At 45.6% G+C, this 16,638-nt stretch overlaps 2 protein-coding genes across 7 annotated transcripts in view; one reads left to right on the top strand and one right to left on the bottom strand.

The window, feature by feature from the left end:
• PMEL (premelanosome protein) overlaps positions 1 to 6,805 on the top strand; it is a 78,287-nt gene extending 71,482 nt beyond the window's left edge. Inside the window, exons 11-12 of the mRNA XM_033937527.1 lie at positions 650 to 737; positions 6,310 to 6,805. Coding sequence (XP_033793418.1) covers positions 650 to 737; positions 6,310 to 6,469 — 248 coding nt within the window. The 3' untranslated portion in view covers positions 6,470 to 6,805. The remainder of the gene's footprint in view (positions 1 to 649; positions 738 to 6,309) is intronic.
• Positions 6,806 to 12,203: 5,398 nt separating this feature from the next.
• The window catches only part of DGKA (diacylglycerol kinase alpha), a 281,663-nt gene continuing 277,228 nt past the window's right edge, over positions 12,204 to 16,638 (bottom strand). For 3 of the 6 annotated variants that reach the window (XM_033937009.1, XM_033937011.1, XM_033937014.1), the window contains 3 exons: positions 16,243 to 16,363; positions 14,329 to 14,389; positions 12,205 to 13,333 (listed from right to left, as the gene is read on the bottom strand). In XM_033937009.1, the coding sequence (XP_033792900.1) occupies positions 13,253 to 13,333; positions 14,329 to 14,389; positions 16,243 to 16,363 (263 nt within the window). In that variant the 3' untranslated portion in view covers positions 12,205 to 13,252. Of the gene's footprint in view, positions 13,334 to 14,328; positions 14,390 to 16,242; positions 16,364 to 16,638 lie in introns of all 6 variants that reach the window. The other 3 variants (XM_033937013.1, XM_033937012.1, XM_033937010.1) reach the window with 2 other exon arrangements.

Below are 16,638 nucleotides of genomic sequence, written 5' to 3' on the forward strand. Positions count from 1 at the left end.
AGTTATTTGTAGACGCCTTTTTCTAGTCAATAATTTTCCTCTTTGGCAGAGTTGATGAACTATTCATGATCTTTATTATGCAAGCTATGGTATTATTTTGTAGTCACGATTTCTGAGGATTGTTTGTATGTTTATTTTATCATGGTTTTGTTGTAAATTATGCATGTAAGTTATGTAAACCGTTTAGTTTTAAATGGTCTAGAAATTTTTTAAATAAATTAAAAAAAATAAATAAATAACTATGGCAAATTGTAACCAGTAAACTGGATATTAATATTAGACCCCTAGTATGTGTCAGGTTAGGATAAAAATTCAAATTGTAAACTTGTACTGAAATTATGTCTATTTAATCTGTAACCCGTTCTGAGCTCTTTGGGGACAACAGGACAGAAAACAAATTAAATAAATAAAGTGGTCCATTTTTCAGCATTCACACTTGAACGCATTGTTCGGTTGAATATTCACCAAACTTTAAATAGATAACGTATCCATGTGAAATTATGCATTGGCTGTCTCTCAGCCTTTGAGACCAGTTGGTGACTCTGGAGGACTGGATTTCATGAGTTTTGCACACGTTTGGACCGGAGCTCCCATTTGTTCTTGTACGATTTCAAGTTTTCCTGGATTCTCACTGCCTTTTGTGTTCCAGGGGGAGATGCCTCACCTCTCACAGGGGCTGCCTGGGGGATCGGTGTGCTGTTGGTGGTTGTACTGATAGTGGTGGCCTACACTTACAGGTGAGCCTAGGAGGTTGTATTATATTGTAGTTCACAGCGGGTGAGCACTGCACAAGTAGGGTTACCAAATCTGGACTAGAGAGTTGCACGGGGACGGAAATCCCACCCATCCCCGCCAGTATCCTCTCCGTTCCCACCCAGCCCCGCCAGGATCCTCTCCGTCCCCACCCGTCCCGGTCAGGAACCTCTCCGTCCCCACCCATCCCCGCAAGGAATTACCTCCATCCCCATAAAAAGCAGCAATTACTTCTGAAAGGATCATCAATTCCACAGTTTCTTTTGTGTTTGCGGTGCAGTTTTCCTTGTGGAATCTCTTTAGTGGAACCCTTTTTTTGTTTTCTGTTCAGATAATTAACTTATAAAACCCTCTTTTACTAAGGCTGACATGTCCATTATATTATATGGACGAACCCTGCTTCCAAAGCTTTCCATCCCCGTGGGAGTCCCGTGGGCTAAAGGGGGGGTCCCCGTGGGAGTCCCGTGGGTTAGGGGGGGATTCCCGCGGGACCCCTGCGGGAACTGCGGGATTCCCGCGATCCCTGTTCCTGTGCAGACCTCTAATCTGGACTCCCTAGATCTGTCCCCAGGCCTGCCCAGTTCCACCCATTCCTGCCCCCAATCCTGCCCCCTGCTGTCTGCTCTCGTCAGGCAGGGCATCCGCGCATGCACTTGAACGCCCGACACGATTTCAAGGAAGCTTTTCTTTTTTCAAATTCTTTATTAATTTTAAAAAAATTAAAATAAGTGTAACAACATTTATATCATTTTAAACTCCAATACAATGCTTAATATTCTTAAAATATTATATAGGAATATTATATATATATATATATATAGGAAGCTTTTCAAAATCCGGACAAAGTGCTGGGTTTCAAAAAGCCGTGCTCGAAAAGGAGGATATGTTTGGGGAAATCTGGACATCTGCTAAACCTATACTCAAGGGAACCTATAGTCCTGTGTCACGGCTTCCCTAGGGCTAATTCTCAATAGGTTTTCTACAGTTAGGCTCTAAAATCCTGGGCACTACGGGGCTGATTCTATAAATGGTACTGGCCGAGTGTCAATCACACTTAGGCACCATTTACAGAATTGTGACTAAGAAAAAGCTCAGATGCCTGAAATAGACACATTTCAGGTGCCTAAGTTTTTGGAGAATCGCACTTAGTGGCACCTAGCTTACACTCTACCCATAGAAATGTCCACTTAGCCAAATTTGGTCTAGGAGGATGAGATGTACAGTGTCTGCATCTATGAGACAAACCTGTTTTTTTTTTTACATAGAGCAGTGTTCTTCAACCAATGGTCCGTGGACCGGTGCTGGTCTGCCAAAATTTTCTGCCGGTCCACAGGGCCGGCACATCCATCGGGCAGAAGACAGTGTTCTTCAGCCGCCGTTCCATGGTGCGATCAATGTGACATCTTTGGGCCGGCTCCCTGAGTGCTGCAGTGCACAAAGCCGTGGGAAAAGGCTCCTACACGCGTCCTGTGCCTGAACTGGAAGCCTTCTCTCCGACAACGCAATGTCAAAGGGAAGGCTTCCAGATGAGGTGTGGGATGCGTGCGAAGAGCCTTTTCCCACGGCTTTGTGCACTGCAGCACTCAGGGAGCCAGCCTGAAGATGCCGCGTTGATCTGGGGTTGTACTACTTGCAGAGTCTTGCATTTTAGGGTTTGTCTGAAAATATTAGTACTTTTAGTTTCTGGTCCTGCATTTGCATGGGGTTATCTGTTTTCTGGTAGGAATGAATGTTGAAAAGCATACAGTGTGCTTTAATTTTGTGGTTAACCATTGTGTTGTTAATACGATTATATTGTGTGTGTGTGTGTGTGTATATATGAAAAATGGAAAAAATGGTGTTACAATTAGTAGTATTATGGGGCAGGGTCTGGGGTGGAGACTGGGTAGAGATGGGCACGACTTAGCCCAGTGATCTTCAACTGCTGGTCCGTGGACCGGTGCCGATCCACAAAATAATTATTTTATTTCCGCCGGTCCATAGGTGTCAAAAGGTTGAAGAACACTGACATAGAGCATTTTGGACCCCGGTTCGTTTACAGAAGTTAGATAGCTCTAAATCTAATAGATGCTGGCACTGTCATCTTGAAGCTGGGACATTAGATCATTTGTTATTCTACTGTCCATTGATTCTTGCTTTTTGGAAATCAATATGGGGTCAAATAAATTGTATGTTGGAAAATCCAGTGGCATTATTGTATGATACTGTGCTGTTTGGCATGTCAATGAGGGCTAAGAGTCAAATATAATCTAAAAATAACAGGCTACTACTTATTATGACAGGGGTTGCCATACAATAGATAACGAATAACTGGAAAAACTGGGAGAGACTGAATTACAGTTTCTGGTGGAACTCTATGTCACATTTATAATGGAAAGGACAATAGCCACACAGCAAGGGAATTTTAGAAAATTTCAGGAGATTTGGGAGCCATTAACAAAATATTGGAATGATTGAATATTATTTTTCCCCTTAAAAATGCATATCGAAGATGGGGGGAGGGATTTTTTGATTTGAGCATTAAATAAGGTATATAGGAATGGGATTCATGGTAGGTTTTTTCTTGAATTTAAAGAATGTAATTGATTAGGGGGGAGGGGGGATAAATTCTGATATGGAGTTTAACAGAATATTAAGTGTTATATTTGAGTTTAAATTGCTATAAATGCTGTTACACTTATTGTAAGTTTTTTAAAAATGAATAAAGATTTGGAAAAAAAAAGAAATGTCCACTTAGGCATTAGGCTTCGCTAAGCGCCATGAGATAGGCACCTATCGCCCAATTAAATTTTTTTAAAGCAATTACTGAGCCTATTAAGGGTAGTTTACCAAGTTAGGGGCTGATTTTATAAAGGGCGCCTATGTGTGAATTCTTTACCGCTATATATACTTCCAAGATGACTTTACCCTACTAAGAAATACTCCAGTTCAATATACGTAGTCTCACAACAAAAGAATCTAAAATGAAAATTAATGTGAACATTCAAATTCAAGGAGGAAAAGATTTCAGTGGGTACCCACACTGGTTATCTATGTAACTCTCTATGGGAATTTTTAGTACCCCCATCACTAATCAGAAAAACCTCCTCAAAAAATGTCCATTGACTTATTTGTTATATTACTTATTCATGTTCATATTCATAATCTCCTTTCACAATCCATTAGAGCAAAAATCAATTTCAACTTATCTTATATATCAGCAGTGACTCAGGCAGATAGCAACTCTCAACGGAGTGTCCTTACCGGCACCAATTAGGCCAATTAATTGTATGTGCAAATTGGCTGTGTATACAAACAACTTAAGGCGCCATATACAGAATCTGGGGGAAAGCATGAAAATGTGCACACACGATTCTGGCATTAGAGGGCCTAGGTTTTAGTAACATAGAAAAAAGCAGCAGAAAAGGGCTATAGCCCACCAAGTCTGCCCATTCCAAGTATCCCCTCCTCTGAATTTACTCCCTTAAAGATCCCACGTGAGTATCCCATTTTCTCTTAAAATCCGTCACGCTGCTGGCCTTTATCACCTGGAGTGGGAGTCTGTTCCAATGATTCATTAGCCAGCACGGAGCAGATTAACAAGTTCACTGTTCTTTGCAAACAGATATAAAAAGTGTGTGTCTAGGTAAGCTGAAAATCAAAGTAGTAATGGATAAATTCATAGTAACATAGTAAATGACGGCAGATAAAGACCTGAACGGTCCATCCAGTCTGCCCATTAGTTATATTCTGTATGAGGATAGTTGACACAGTATACCCTAGAGCAGTAGCTCACTAACTAAATCCAGTGCCCCAGCTGGAAGGCACCCGGAAGTGCGCGGACGTCAACGCGATGATGTCACGCAAATGCATGATGTCATCATGTCGACGTCTGCACATGCACAAAGAACTATCTGGCCACGACCCGCTTTGATGGAGGGATCTTGGAGGTGCGTAGAGGAGAGATGCCGGCCAGGAGGCAAGTCATCTGCGCTGGCTGACTTCCTACAGGACGTGCCTCTCGCATGTAGGCAGTCAGCTGGCATGGGTTCTCCTCCTCCTCACCAGTGTGTTGCGGCACACCTGAAATCTCAGGAGGCGGTTTGCAATGCACTGCCCTAGGGCCTAATCAGAGGAGGTATTCATATTACTGTGTGCGAAGGAGGGGTCTGGTCAGCTTTGAGCACCTCCCCTCAGGCTGCAACATGTTCTATCTTATGACAACTCTGCTGTCTGGTTACCACCCTAGAGCTAGGTGCAGGGCATGACTCAAGGGTCTACACAATATATGCTTGATGTCTTTATGCTACTCTTATTTCCCAATGCAGGAAGAAAGACTAGCAGGGGAAAATCAGTGTAAAAAATTGCTCTACAAAGTAGTGCAGTAGATATACAAAACACATGCAAATTGCTGTTTATTAAATTACTCTGGCTGTTAAAATAAACTGCTAAAATCTAGTGTATTGTTTTACACATTTTGTAGCTCTGAACCTATGACTGCCCAAGGCTGGGCTAAAGATGGAGTAAGGAAGGATTTCTTCACTCCACCTAAAACACAAAAACATTCTTGGTGGTCTAAATCAGCTCCCTGGACCTCTCACCCATAGACCCCCACAAATGACTCTAGTGGTCCAAGTGGACTCCTACCCTCCAACCTCATAAATGACCCTGGTGGTCAAAGTGGGTCCCCTCCCCCCCTCTTTGAGCAACAGGAATGATGCTCACGTGCTCTTGTCTCTACACTGCTGTCATGAAAAATGGTGATGCTTGACCCTGTGTGGTGCATTCTGAGAGGCGCTCTGTGGGGTTGTGCTGCCAGGATGTGCCACATGGTGCGAGGCCCTGCCATTTTTCAAGATGGCAGTGCAGGGACAGGAGTGGCCATCACTCCTGCCTCTCATCTTAAAAGATGCACAGGGAGGACAAGGGGATCTAGGGTGCCTGGGAGAGTGTGCCATTTTGGACTAGCAAGGTTATTTGTGGGGTTGGGATGTCTGGAAGCCTCATGAGCTACCAGGAATGTTTTTGGAGTCAGGAACTCTTTGTGTGTGTGTGTGTGTATTGGTGGTGGTGGGGGGACTCCAGAGGGTTCACAGGCCTCCAGGAATGTGTAAGGGGTTGAAGGTCCCACTTGGCCATCAATGATGGGAGTGTTGGGAGGGTCCAGAGTGGACAACCAGTGGGCTACATCCTGTTAGTGTACATTTTTTCTGCTGGGCCTATTTGCATACTGTTTGGTTGCTGCACCAGGAAGCTAAATAGTTTGCATTAGACCATTTTAGTGCATGGCTCTAACATAGGTTTACCACATATACAGACATTACATCCTTCGGCCTTGTGGCTGTTCCACACCCTTGCCTCAAAGTGGTTGGGGTGCTGAACACGATAGAAATGTCTCCATCCTGGACACAGCTAAAGGAGCTGGCTCGATAGGGGGAAGTGCTGAGCATGTACAGATGGCTCCTATGCTTGCCCCTGCCTACTGCTTGCACTTTGTTTAGGTCAGGCCATAGGGAAACACTACACCATATTATTTTTTTTGAAGGATCGAACCCTAACTACCTTTTCTTCTGGCAGACACACACAGAAGTACTCCTCTCTCCCCACTGATGCAACCCAGTCATCCACCCCAAGATGGATCATCCGTCCTTCTCCTCTATTCCTCTTCTGGCGACACATAATGAACTGCCCAATGAGTGGCGAGAGCCGTCCATTGTTGCATAGGAGTGCTGTTTAAGGCCTATCTCCCATCTTGCACAATGAACCTCCTCTTCCTGATGTATTGAAACATCTGTGCTTTCAGGGTACCAGAGCAGCAAGAATTTCAGGGGCACGTTCAACAAGGCCAGAATCTGCCTCTAGCTTGTACACAATTCAGTCCTTGAGAGGGGCTGGGGGATGTGGCATTAGGAAGCTTGGGTATAAACCTTCTCAGTCTGCCTTTCTTCACTCCCACCCTCTGCATGGCAGTTTGAATCCTAGCTGTTTTCCCTCCTGTCACTTTCCTACATCTTCTTTACTGTCATTGGTCTAGCAATGCTCTTTCACCTGCCAATAAAATGTTCAAGCCCTGGTTTCCATGACTGTCTTTTGTTCTTCTCGGTTCCATGTCTCAAAGGGGAGAGGCAAAAAGCACAGAAGATCAGATGTGGGATTTCAGAAATAACATGGAGCAATGTCCAGCAAGAGCTGGCATATGGGTTATATGCTAGTCATCATACAATAAATCCCATTAGAATCAGTTTGGGTAGAGATTCAATCACTAAGAAGGCCCTGAAGGACAGGGTAAGTTATAGGCATATATATACCTCAAAGCCATATAATCAAAAAGAGATTTCTTTATAGTGGCTGCCCTGCCACTATATAGACAAATCTTCTATCCATTACATTTTCAGCAGAAACATGTCTACCATAGTCACTTGATAGTAGGATCTACCTTAGGAGTCAGCACCCAAAAAGAATGTGACCTCACTTAGGTACAGAGAAAGAACCTGTACTGTATATGTAAATTGCTTTGGTTGCACCACAGAAAGGCAGTAAATCTAGGTGTCATCAGACAATATGTTGAAATCTTCTGCCCAGTGTGTGGCACTAGCCAAAAAAAGCAAACAGAATGCTAGGAATTTTTAGGAAAGGGATGGAAAATAAAATGAAGAGGATTATAATGCCTCTGTATCGCTCCATGGTGCGACCTCGCCTTGACTATTGTATGCAATCCTAGGCACTGTAGCTTAAAAAAGACATAGCAGAATTAGAAAAGATTTTAAAAAAGGCAACCAAAATGATAAAGAGGGTGGATCTCCTCTCAGAAGAGGAAAGGTTAAAGTTAGGGCTTTGGAGAAAAGAAGGCCGAGGGGAGATATGACAGAGGTCTACAAAGTCCTGAGTGGAATAGAACTGTTAAACTTGAATCGATTGTTCACTGTTTCAAAAAGTACAATGGCCAGGGAACATCAGCATTACTTCCTGGTAATACAGTGGTACCTCGGTTTACGAGTGCACCGGTTTGTGAGTGTTTTGCAAGACGAGCAAAACATTTGCAAACTTGGTGCCTCGTAAACCGAGCTTGCCTCGCTGTACGAGCGCCCCCCCACGATCCAGCATCCTCCCCTGCTCGCGTTGCCCCCCCCTCCACCGTGATCCTACTTCCCCCCCTCCCCCGAGCACGTCAATGACACTAACTTTACCCCGTCTTGGCACCAGTGCCGGAAGATCCTCCCTCTTCTGCCACGGCCTGGGCTGAGCGGTGCGTCAGAGATCCTCCCTCATCTGGGCTGGGCTGGACTGGCTTTGAGCATTTGCGCATGCTCAAAGCCAGCCCAGCCCAGAAGAGGGAGGATCTCCAACGCACCGCCCAGCCCAGGCCGCGCCAGAAGAGGAAGGATCTTCGGGCACCGGCACTGGTGCCAAGTTGGGTAAAGGAAGTGTCATTGACGTGCTCGGGGGGGGGGGGGGAAGTAGGATCGCGGTGGAGGGGGGGGCAACGCGAGTTGGGGGAGGATGCCGGTTCGCAGGGGGGGGAAGCCGGATTGCGGGGAGGGGTTTGGAACAGCGTCGGATTCCTCAAGGGGAGGAGAATGGAGCAGCGCCGGTAGCCTCGGGGGGGGGGGGGGGAGGAGATGGAACCAATCAAAGCAGTTTCCCTTACTTCCTATGGGGAAACTTGCTTTGATATACGAGCAATTTGGTTTACGAGCATGCTTCTGGAACAAATTATGCTCGTAAACCAAGGTTCCACTGCACTTTTAAAACAAGAGGAAAATATTTTTTTGTTCAAAGAATAATTTTGGAACTCATCGTGAGAGGATATGAGAACATAAGAAGTTGCCTCCGCTGAGGCAGACCAGAGGTCCATCCTGCCCAGCGGTCCGCTCCCGCGGCAGCCCATCAGGCCTAATTGCCTGAACAGTGTCCCTGACTAATTTTGTAACTGCCTCTAATCCTATCCCTATTTCCTACCTCTACTCCTATCTGTACCCCTCAATCCCTTTGTCCTCCAGGTACCTGTCCAGATCTTCTTTGAATCCCTGTAGCGTGCTTCTGCTTATCACATCCTCCGGTAGCGCGTTCCATGTATCCACCACCCTCTGGGTGAAAAAGAACTTCCTGGCGTTTGTTCTAAACCTTTCCCCTTTCAATTTCTCTGAGTGTCCCCTTGTACTTGTGGTTCCCCATAATTTGAAAAATCTGTCCCTGTCTACTCTTTCTATGCCCTTCATGATCTTGATGGGAATAATGATTACTGTATCTGGGTTTAAAAAGGTTTGAACAAGTTCCTGGAGGAAAAGTCCATAGTCTGATATTGAGACAGACATGGGGGAAGCCCCCACATTGATTTTCAGTTTCCTATATCTCCCAGTACATTTAGGGTTCACAGTTTTGCAAATCAGTGCTTATTACCACCATGGAGGGAGCAAGCTTTGGGGGCTGCTTTAGGGGGAGGGGTGTGCTGCAGGGCAGACAGCAATCATGCTTTGCTCTGGGAAGGGGGGAACAGAAAGGGGCCACGGAGCAGGCAGGCATGGCACAACAGGGGGTAGGAGGAGAAGGAAAGGGGGTGGCTTTGGGGGGAGGGGTGTGCTGGGAGGCAGACAGCAATCATGTGTCCCATGCTGGTAAGAAGTGGAGGGGAAGAGGGAAAGGGGGCTGCTTTGGAGGGAGGGGTGTGCTGGGGGGCAGACAGCAATCATGCTTTGCTCTGGGAGGGAGGGGGGAACAGAAGGGGCCACAAAGAAACAGGCAGGCATGGCGCAACAGAGAAATACAGGCAGGCAGGGGGCCAGGGAGACAGACAGACAGAAAGATAGACAGGGGGCTAGGGAGTAGTTCTGCCCGATTCAGGAAAAAAAATTTCGATTTGATTCAGCCTATTGAATCGATTTTTCGATTCGATTTTCCTACCCAATTGGGTGTTTTTTTTAAACATCCTGGTGGGTTTATTTTATAGCCTCTTCACCCCTTTTATAGCCTCTTCACCCCCTTTGCCCTCTCCTAACCACACTGGCGCTGTGGTGTAAACAAAATAAACAAAAAAGACTGTTCCTCTCTCTGTTAAATCCTAACTCAAGTTCGTGGTCTAACACCAGCTCTGGCAGGATACATATTTCAAATCTGACATATTGTAATCACAAAACAGAAAATAAAATTAGTTTTCTACCTTTTGTTGTCTGGTCATAATTCAAATCTTGTTGGTCCCAGGCTCTGGTTGTCTTCTGATAACTTGCTTGTCAGGATCTCCTTCTTTCTTCTTTCTCCGTATTAACCATCAATCTTCCATCTCTGTCCTCCCCTTCCGTTTCCCTTCCCTCTCCCAGAGGTCTGACATCTTTCCTTTCTTTCGTCTCCATCCACAGATCCACCTTCTCTCAACTACCCTTTCATCCAGCATCGCTCCCTCCTTCCCCACCACCCCAGGGTCCACCATCTCTCCCTTTCTGTTCATCCCTAAATCCCATTGTCCACCATCTCTCTCCCTCTCCTCTGTTTTAGACTCATTATTTCTCCCCCCCAAAGTCCAGCATATGCATGTCTCTTTGAACCCCCTTTCCCTCCCTACATGTACTTCTACACCAGGGCCTCCTCCCCTGAACTCTCTGATGTCAGAGAAGGGGCGGGACCGTGGCAGAGAGAAGACAACTCGGACAACCTATTGCAGCTTACAAAGATCGCTAGAGCCAGCGATCTTCTTCTGCAGGGCAGGCTGCTGAATATCGGTAAATTGCTGCGGGAAGCCACTTCTCAACTGACCCTCCCCACTCGCCCTCTAAAGCAGGAGCGGCATGCCAGCAAGAGGCAGCGCTGCCGCTCCTGCTTTAGGGGCGAGGGGGGAGGGTCAGTCAAAGAATCGGGAAGCCGATTTTTTGGTGGGGTAAATCAATTCGAATCGATTCCCCTGAAGTGAATTGGTGAATCGATTCGAATCGTGAATCGGGCAGCACTACTAGGGAGACACACAGACAGAAAGAATGAGACAGACAGCCAGCATCCAAGGAGAGAGAGACAAAGAAAAAAACCAGACAGACAGACATCTACTCTAGCACCCGTTAATGTAACGGGCTTAAAAACTAGTATGCTAAATAATTAATATTTCTTATGTTTTAGTTGAAGAGTCATGTTGGAGCCAGAGAATGGGCATTTCTGTGCTAAATGAATAGCGTAGGATTAGCAAGAGAGACCTTACCAACTACAAAATAGATGGTGGTAAGGCAGTGCGCTAACAACAACATTAGCATATCCATTAAATTGAAAAATCGGCCATTTTCCAGCTGCGGTAAAAATGGCCTTAGTGCGTGGGAAAGACCCACGTAAGGGATACATTAAGCCCACTTTTTGCCGCAGTTTTGTAAAAGGGCCCCTGAGTGAATTACATACTGGCTAAAACAATCGGCTATAAACTTTAACCCAAAAATGGGGGGAAAAAAAGGATTTTCCTGTTTTGATGAGATAAATGAATATTCCTCATATGTTTTTCATTGAAAATATATTTTTTGGGGGGTTGGGATTGGCATTTACATTTAAAGAATATTGTGGGACAATAGAATGAACATTACTGTTTATAAACTTTGGGAATGTTGCTTTAAACTATTTTTGTACTGGTTGGCTGAGTTTTACAATATTCTGTATTAATTATTATAGGGGGTTTTGGGTCTTTGATTGTAACTGTTCATTTGTTTTCCCTTTGAAGTGTAGGGGTTTGAAAACTGAGGATCTCCCCCACCCCACCCCATTTTTAGATTAAAGTTTACAGCTGCTTGTTTCAGTCAGCTCTGTGCTTTAAACAGAACATTTTGGTTTTGGTACGACATGAAATGACTCCCAGCTAGAAGGGGGCAAAGAGAGAGATCTTACAAGATTTTTGGAAATACACAGTCTTGAATTAATTGCAAAAGGCTTCCTTTCATATCTCTGCTGGACACTTCTCTTACTCATAGGTCAAACACAGGCACTATGGGTCGTTTTACCAGTGAAATTATGGCTTCAGATGGTATTGGGGACAGAAAGATACAGGACCAGCTGTGCTCTTCGTGCTCAAACCTACTAAAGTTCCAGGGTCAAGTTTGGATGCAGAGCCCTCATTCTTGAAATCACATGCATGCTAACATCTTGTGGATACTTACTGGGCCTAAAATACACAAGCATCCATGTGGTCAGAGCAGGTGTCACCCATATACAGTGCTTTTGGGAAAAAAATGACTGGAACTTTAGCCCTTTCAGGACCAAGGGACATATTTGTCCCATAACTTTAAAATCCTATAAATTTTGATTGGGATAATCTACAGTTCTAAATTTGATATGTACGGATTCCATATGATACTGCCTTTATGTAAACAAACTGGTTCCGACATTCATTCATTAGCGTCGTTGCCAGATTGACGAGAAGATTCACTTGCCACACTGTCCATAAGCCAGAAGTGTGATTTTTTAAATAAAAATAATGATATTTCACAAAAAAAATCAATTTTTTGGCATCTGCAAGCCCTTTTTACCATAAAAATGTCGTCAAAACCACAAAAATTGGCCTACGATCCTTATGGTCCTGAAAGGGTTAAAGGATTACATTTGGCCAAGTAAGCTGCTATATTACCACACTTATATGTTTTAGTTAGGTCAAGATTTGGGGCAGTCAAGGGGGCAGAGCTCAACATTCTACAAGAAAGCAGTAAAATTCAGCCATTCTATATGTAATGTATGCATTCAAGCTGGAATGCAGAAATAAATTATTAGATGGTTATTGTAAGAAATGTGTTTGTAATTCCTGTTCATGAAGCATACATGGTGTTTCCTAGACCTGGAATGAGGTTCATGAGTGGCTGATATCAGTATTTTAAAGGCAGGAAAACACAAGATATTTCAAGCCCAAAGTACATCAGAATAACACTCGTTTCACACTGGAAGGCATTTTCCATCCAACTATCCCCATCCCACACACTAATGTAAAATTTAAGCATTGCTGTCCAGAAGAAATGAGATAACTAGGGCTAGTCTGGAGCTCCACTGGGTTGAAGTTCATGGATGATCTGTGACTGACAGCAATGCCCCCCTCCCTCGCTGAATGCTCTATGTACATGTGAAAACCCAAATAGAAGGGTCAAAACTTATTACCAGTAAGCTGAAAGTGACAGAGCCTACAGCAGAATGTGTGTATCTGGAGGAGGAAAGGGAAAAGGTGTGTATAAATGGGAAGGACAGGCTGGGAGGAGCACGGCCAGCTACATTTTCTCGATGGCTGTGAATTTGAAGAGTGGTGTCCTTCTAAACCACGGCAAGTCTCCAAATGGAATTTAAAATCAGAACATCCACTTTGCAAAAATTACAGCTGCTGCCTCTTTTTCCATTGCTTGTGTAGGGAGGATCCCAACTCCTTCCAAGGTCAGATCCCAGCTCCTTCCAGGGGCAGAGTTCCTGGGGCTGAGGGAAGGGTCTCAACTCTTGCCAGGGGCAGATCTTCAGAATAATAATTGGATACAGGCTGTTCCATTCTTGGTGAAAGTGAAGTAGCAGGAAACAGAACCTTATTGCCTTATTTGAGGGAGAAGAAGCTGGAAGACCGTGGGGGAGGAGCCATTAGCATGGGAGCCTGGTTCTTGTGGAATATTTTAATCTGAAAAAGAAGTTTTCAGGATAAAGGAAGAGACACATTAATTGTTTTTTTTAAAATTTAGATTCACTAATAAACTCTTCTTCAGGTGTTTAAGACAAGATAGTACAGGAGATCTATGGATGGGGGAGGGCAGTCACTGGGCAAAACAGTTTTCTGCTTTCCCCCCTTCACTAGGGTTACCAGACGTCTGGATTTCCCAGGACATGTCCTCCTTTTGAGGACATATCCAGGGGTTCGGACGGCCTTTCAAAACCCAGCACTTTGTCCGGGTTTTGAAAAGCCGTGTTGGGCAGGGAGGAAGTCCGTGCATGCACGGACACTACGTGATGATGTCATGTAGTGTCTGCGCATGCGCGGACTTCCTCCCTGGCAATGCAGGCAGCAGGGGGTAGGGATAGGGCGGGCTTGGGGCAGGCGTAACTAGGCGGGCCTGGGGGCATGGCTAGAGGTCCGGATTTTCCGAAAGGAAATCTGGCAACCCTACCCTTCACTTTTGGGCTGACATGCTTGCAGCCTTCCAGACTGACTCAAAAGGGCAGTGTGGTAACAGGGGCCCTCCTTCTGCTCCCTGCTTGGCACCCTTCTTGCCCATCCCTTGTGATAGCCTAGCAACATGGTATGTTAGCCCTTTGTTTGGATAATAGCAGATTAAGCTATAACATGGCGTTACCTCATTCCAGAAAAAGAAATATTACATTACGAGAACAGGGAAGCCCTATTACAAAGGACTGATGCACTTAAAATGTGTAAGATATGAGCCCAACATGCATGATCCCCCTGTATCTGTACAGTGCTGCATATAGCTATTAATGCTGCAGGAATGATAAGTTTGAGTCGTGAGAGATTTTGAGCCCAGATGGCAAGATTCCCCTCACAGAACCTAAGAACAGAAGGCAAGAGATGTTGGTCCCAGCGGACAGGCTCCCCCAATAGATCATGAAGTCAGTAGACAGCCTCCTCTGTATCTCAGAGGGCTTAAGGTGAAAGGCTCTTACCGTGCATGGTGGCTGCATCCAGGGCTCTCCATCGATCTGCATGGGGAGGTGCTTGAGTGTCCTGGGAAACAGCGGTAATGAAAGCATTACAAGCAGAGAAATAGGTGCCAGATAGAATTCTCCTCCAGAAATGGCAGTCTGAACATACATTTCCCATGGTACACATGAGGAGCTCTTCAAAGGAGCTTCCAGACAGAGGCATAGTAAGGGGGGGGGGCGATACCCCTCCTCCTCTCCGCCCTCCCTGCTCCTCCTCCTGCTGCAGGCACATGCCCCTTGCCTTCCCCCGTTCCTTTTTTAACTCTCCGGCACAAGCAATATTGCTGTCAGCATCGGCGCTCTCTCCGACATCACTCCCGCACCTAGGAAGTGACAGCAAAGGGCGGGCTGACACCGACGCAGGTATGCTGCTCACATCGGAGAAGTTAAAAGGTACAGGGAACAAGAAGGAGCGAAAAGGGGGGGGGAAGGGGGAGGGGTGCCTCTCATCTTCACTACGCCACGGCTTCCAGATGTTCATTTTGGGAGAAGAACCTACCCACATGACATTCATACTTAAGTCAATACACATTCACCTCCTCTCCCACCACGGAAGAACTCAACAGTATCACTGCAGCTGAGAAACCTGCCCCCAGTTTGTGTGTATGTGGGGCTGTTTTGCATTTAGTGAATTACATTTCTCCCTCCGTATTCGCAGTGATTAGGGGATTGACTAACCCGCGAATACGGAAAAACCACAAATAACAGCTAGCAGGCTCCACAGGGCAGAAAGGCTCACATAGAGTGCCGAGATTGAGCTGAAAGGGAGAAGTGGGCAGATCGGAAGCAGCTGCAGGCTCGCACTTGAAAGCCTTACTTGCTGCATGCTGAGGCTCACTCCTGGAGGCACCGGCTCTAAGCAGTGCTCCTGTTGCACCACGCTGACAAGCCCTCCCTCTTTCCACATACAGGTTGCTGCGGCCACTTTAAATTCCCAGTGATGAGAGAAGCCCGACTTTCTGTCTCATTGCAGTCCACACTCTGGCTGTGCTGCCATTAACCTGATAAACCAAGGCGCATACAGCCTGATCCGCAACCTAAACCCCGGACCCGCAGCGCCCACCCATGCGCTGCATCCCAGCCCTCCCATTGGCCGGACGGGATTTTTGGAAACCCTCTGCCTCTCCCATTGGGCAAGGACCCTGACTGTCAAACAGGCTTTGGTGTTCCATTTCTCAAGCTCGGTGGAGTCGGCACTGCCTGTACGTGGGTTTGGGGTTTGCAAAATTTTTATATTGGGTGATTGGATGATGTAATTTAGGGGGTGGAGCCAGCCAACGAAAAATCACGAATAAGCGAAACCGCGAGTGCTGGATCCATGAATATGGAGGAAGAAGTGAAGAAGTTGTCTTACCGCCTGCTAGTTACAACTCTAAGCTCATTGGCTTCCCCTGCTCACACTCAGCAGGACTTGTCTGGTCCCTCCACTGTCCACTATCATATGACTTTCTCTCATTGGCCCTGGTTTCTGGCTCCTCCCACTGTGTGCAAGGAAAGTCAATCTCCATTTTGTACTTTAGCCCTGCAGCCAGCCCTGATCCTGCCTCTCATTAGCTCCTTAGCCTGCATTGTCTTTTTATCACATCCTGTATTGTACCTCACATTGCATAGTGCATTCAGCAACACAGCCCAGTAACTTGGCCTGAAGGATTAACTGAAATGAGAGACTCTGCTGCTTGGGACTGCACTCCTGGTTCATCTGCATTTTCACTTTAATTTCCCATTTAATTTCTTTGCACTAAAGAACAGTTGAAACTATGAGTTTTGAGTCTCCTGGTGAATGGTAAAATTCTGGTTTAGTTCTCTGTCAATCATGCTGGACATTTTTGAGAAAGCAGAAGTGAACCAGTATGCAGTAGAGAGAGCAGCACTTACCGGATGATAATCCCCGAGCACTTTGCCAGTCGTTTGCCAGCACTCTTCAATCCCGTATAAATCTGTCCCATCTCAATAACACCTTCAAGACCAACAACTTCCAATCGTTTATCACTCAGGTCTAGAAAAGAGGGAGGAGATGTGAGTGCCTCCAGTTTAGCCAGGAAATCAGACCTCGTTCATGCTTCCAGCAAAAGAAATGGGGAACCAGGGCAAGGATGAAACTACAGTCACCAGGATTTTGATGAGATGAGAAGGCACGGAAATAAGAAATGTACCTGAACATTCTCTTTGCGGTGAATATGAACTGAGGGGAATTAGGAATCTGAGGCTGCCCAATAGAGGATGTCCCCCTCTCATTCCCAGTCCCAACCTCCCCTTCCTAGATCCTACTTA

Source organism: Geotrypetes seraphini, chromosome 3, assembly GCF_902459505.1.
Source record: "Geotrypetes seraphini chromosome 3, aGeoSer1.1, whole genome shotgun sequence".
Classification (NCBI taxonomy): Eukaryota; Metazoa; Chordata; class Amphibia; order Gymnophiona; family Dermophiidae; genus Geotrypetes; species Geotrypetes seraphini.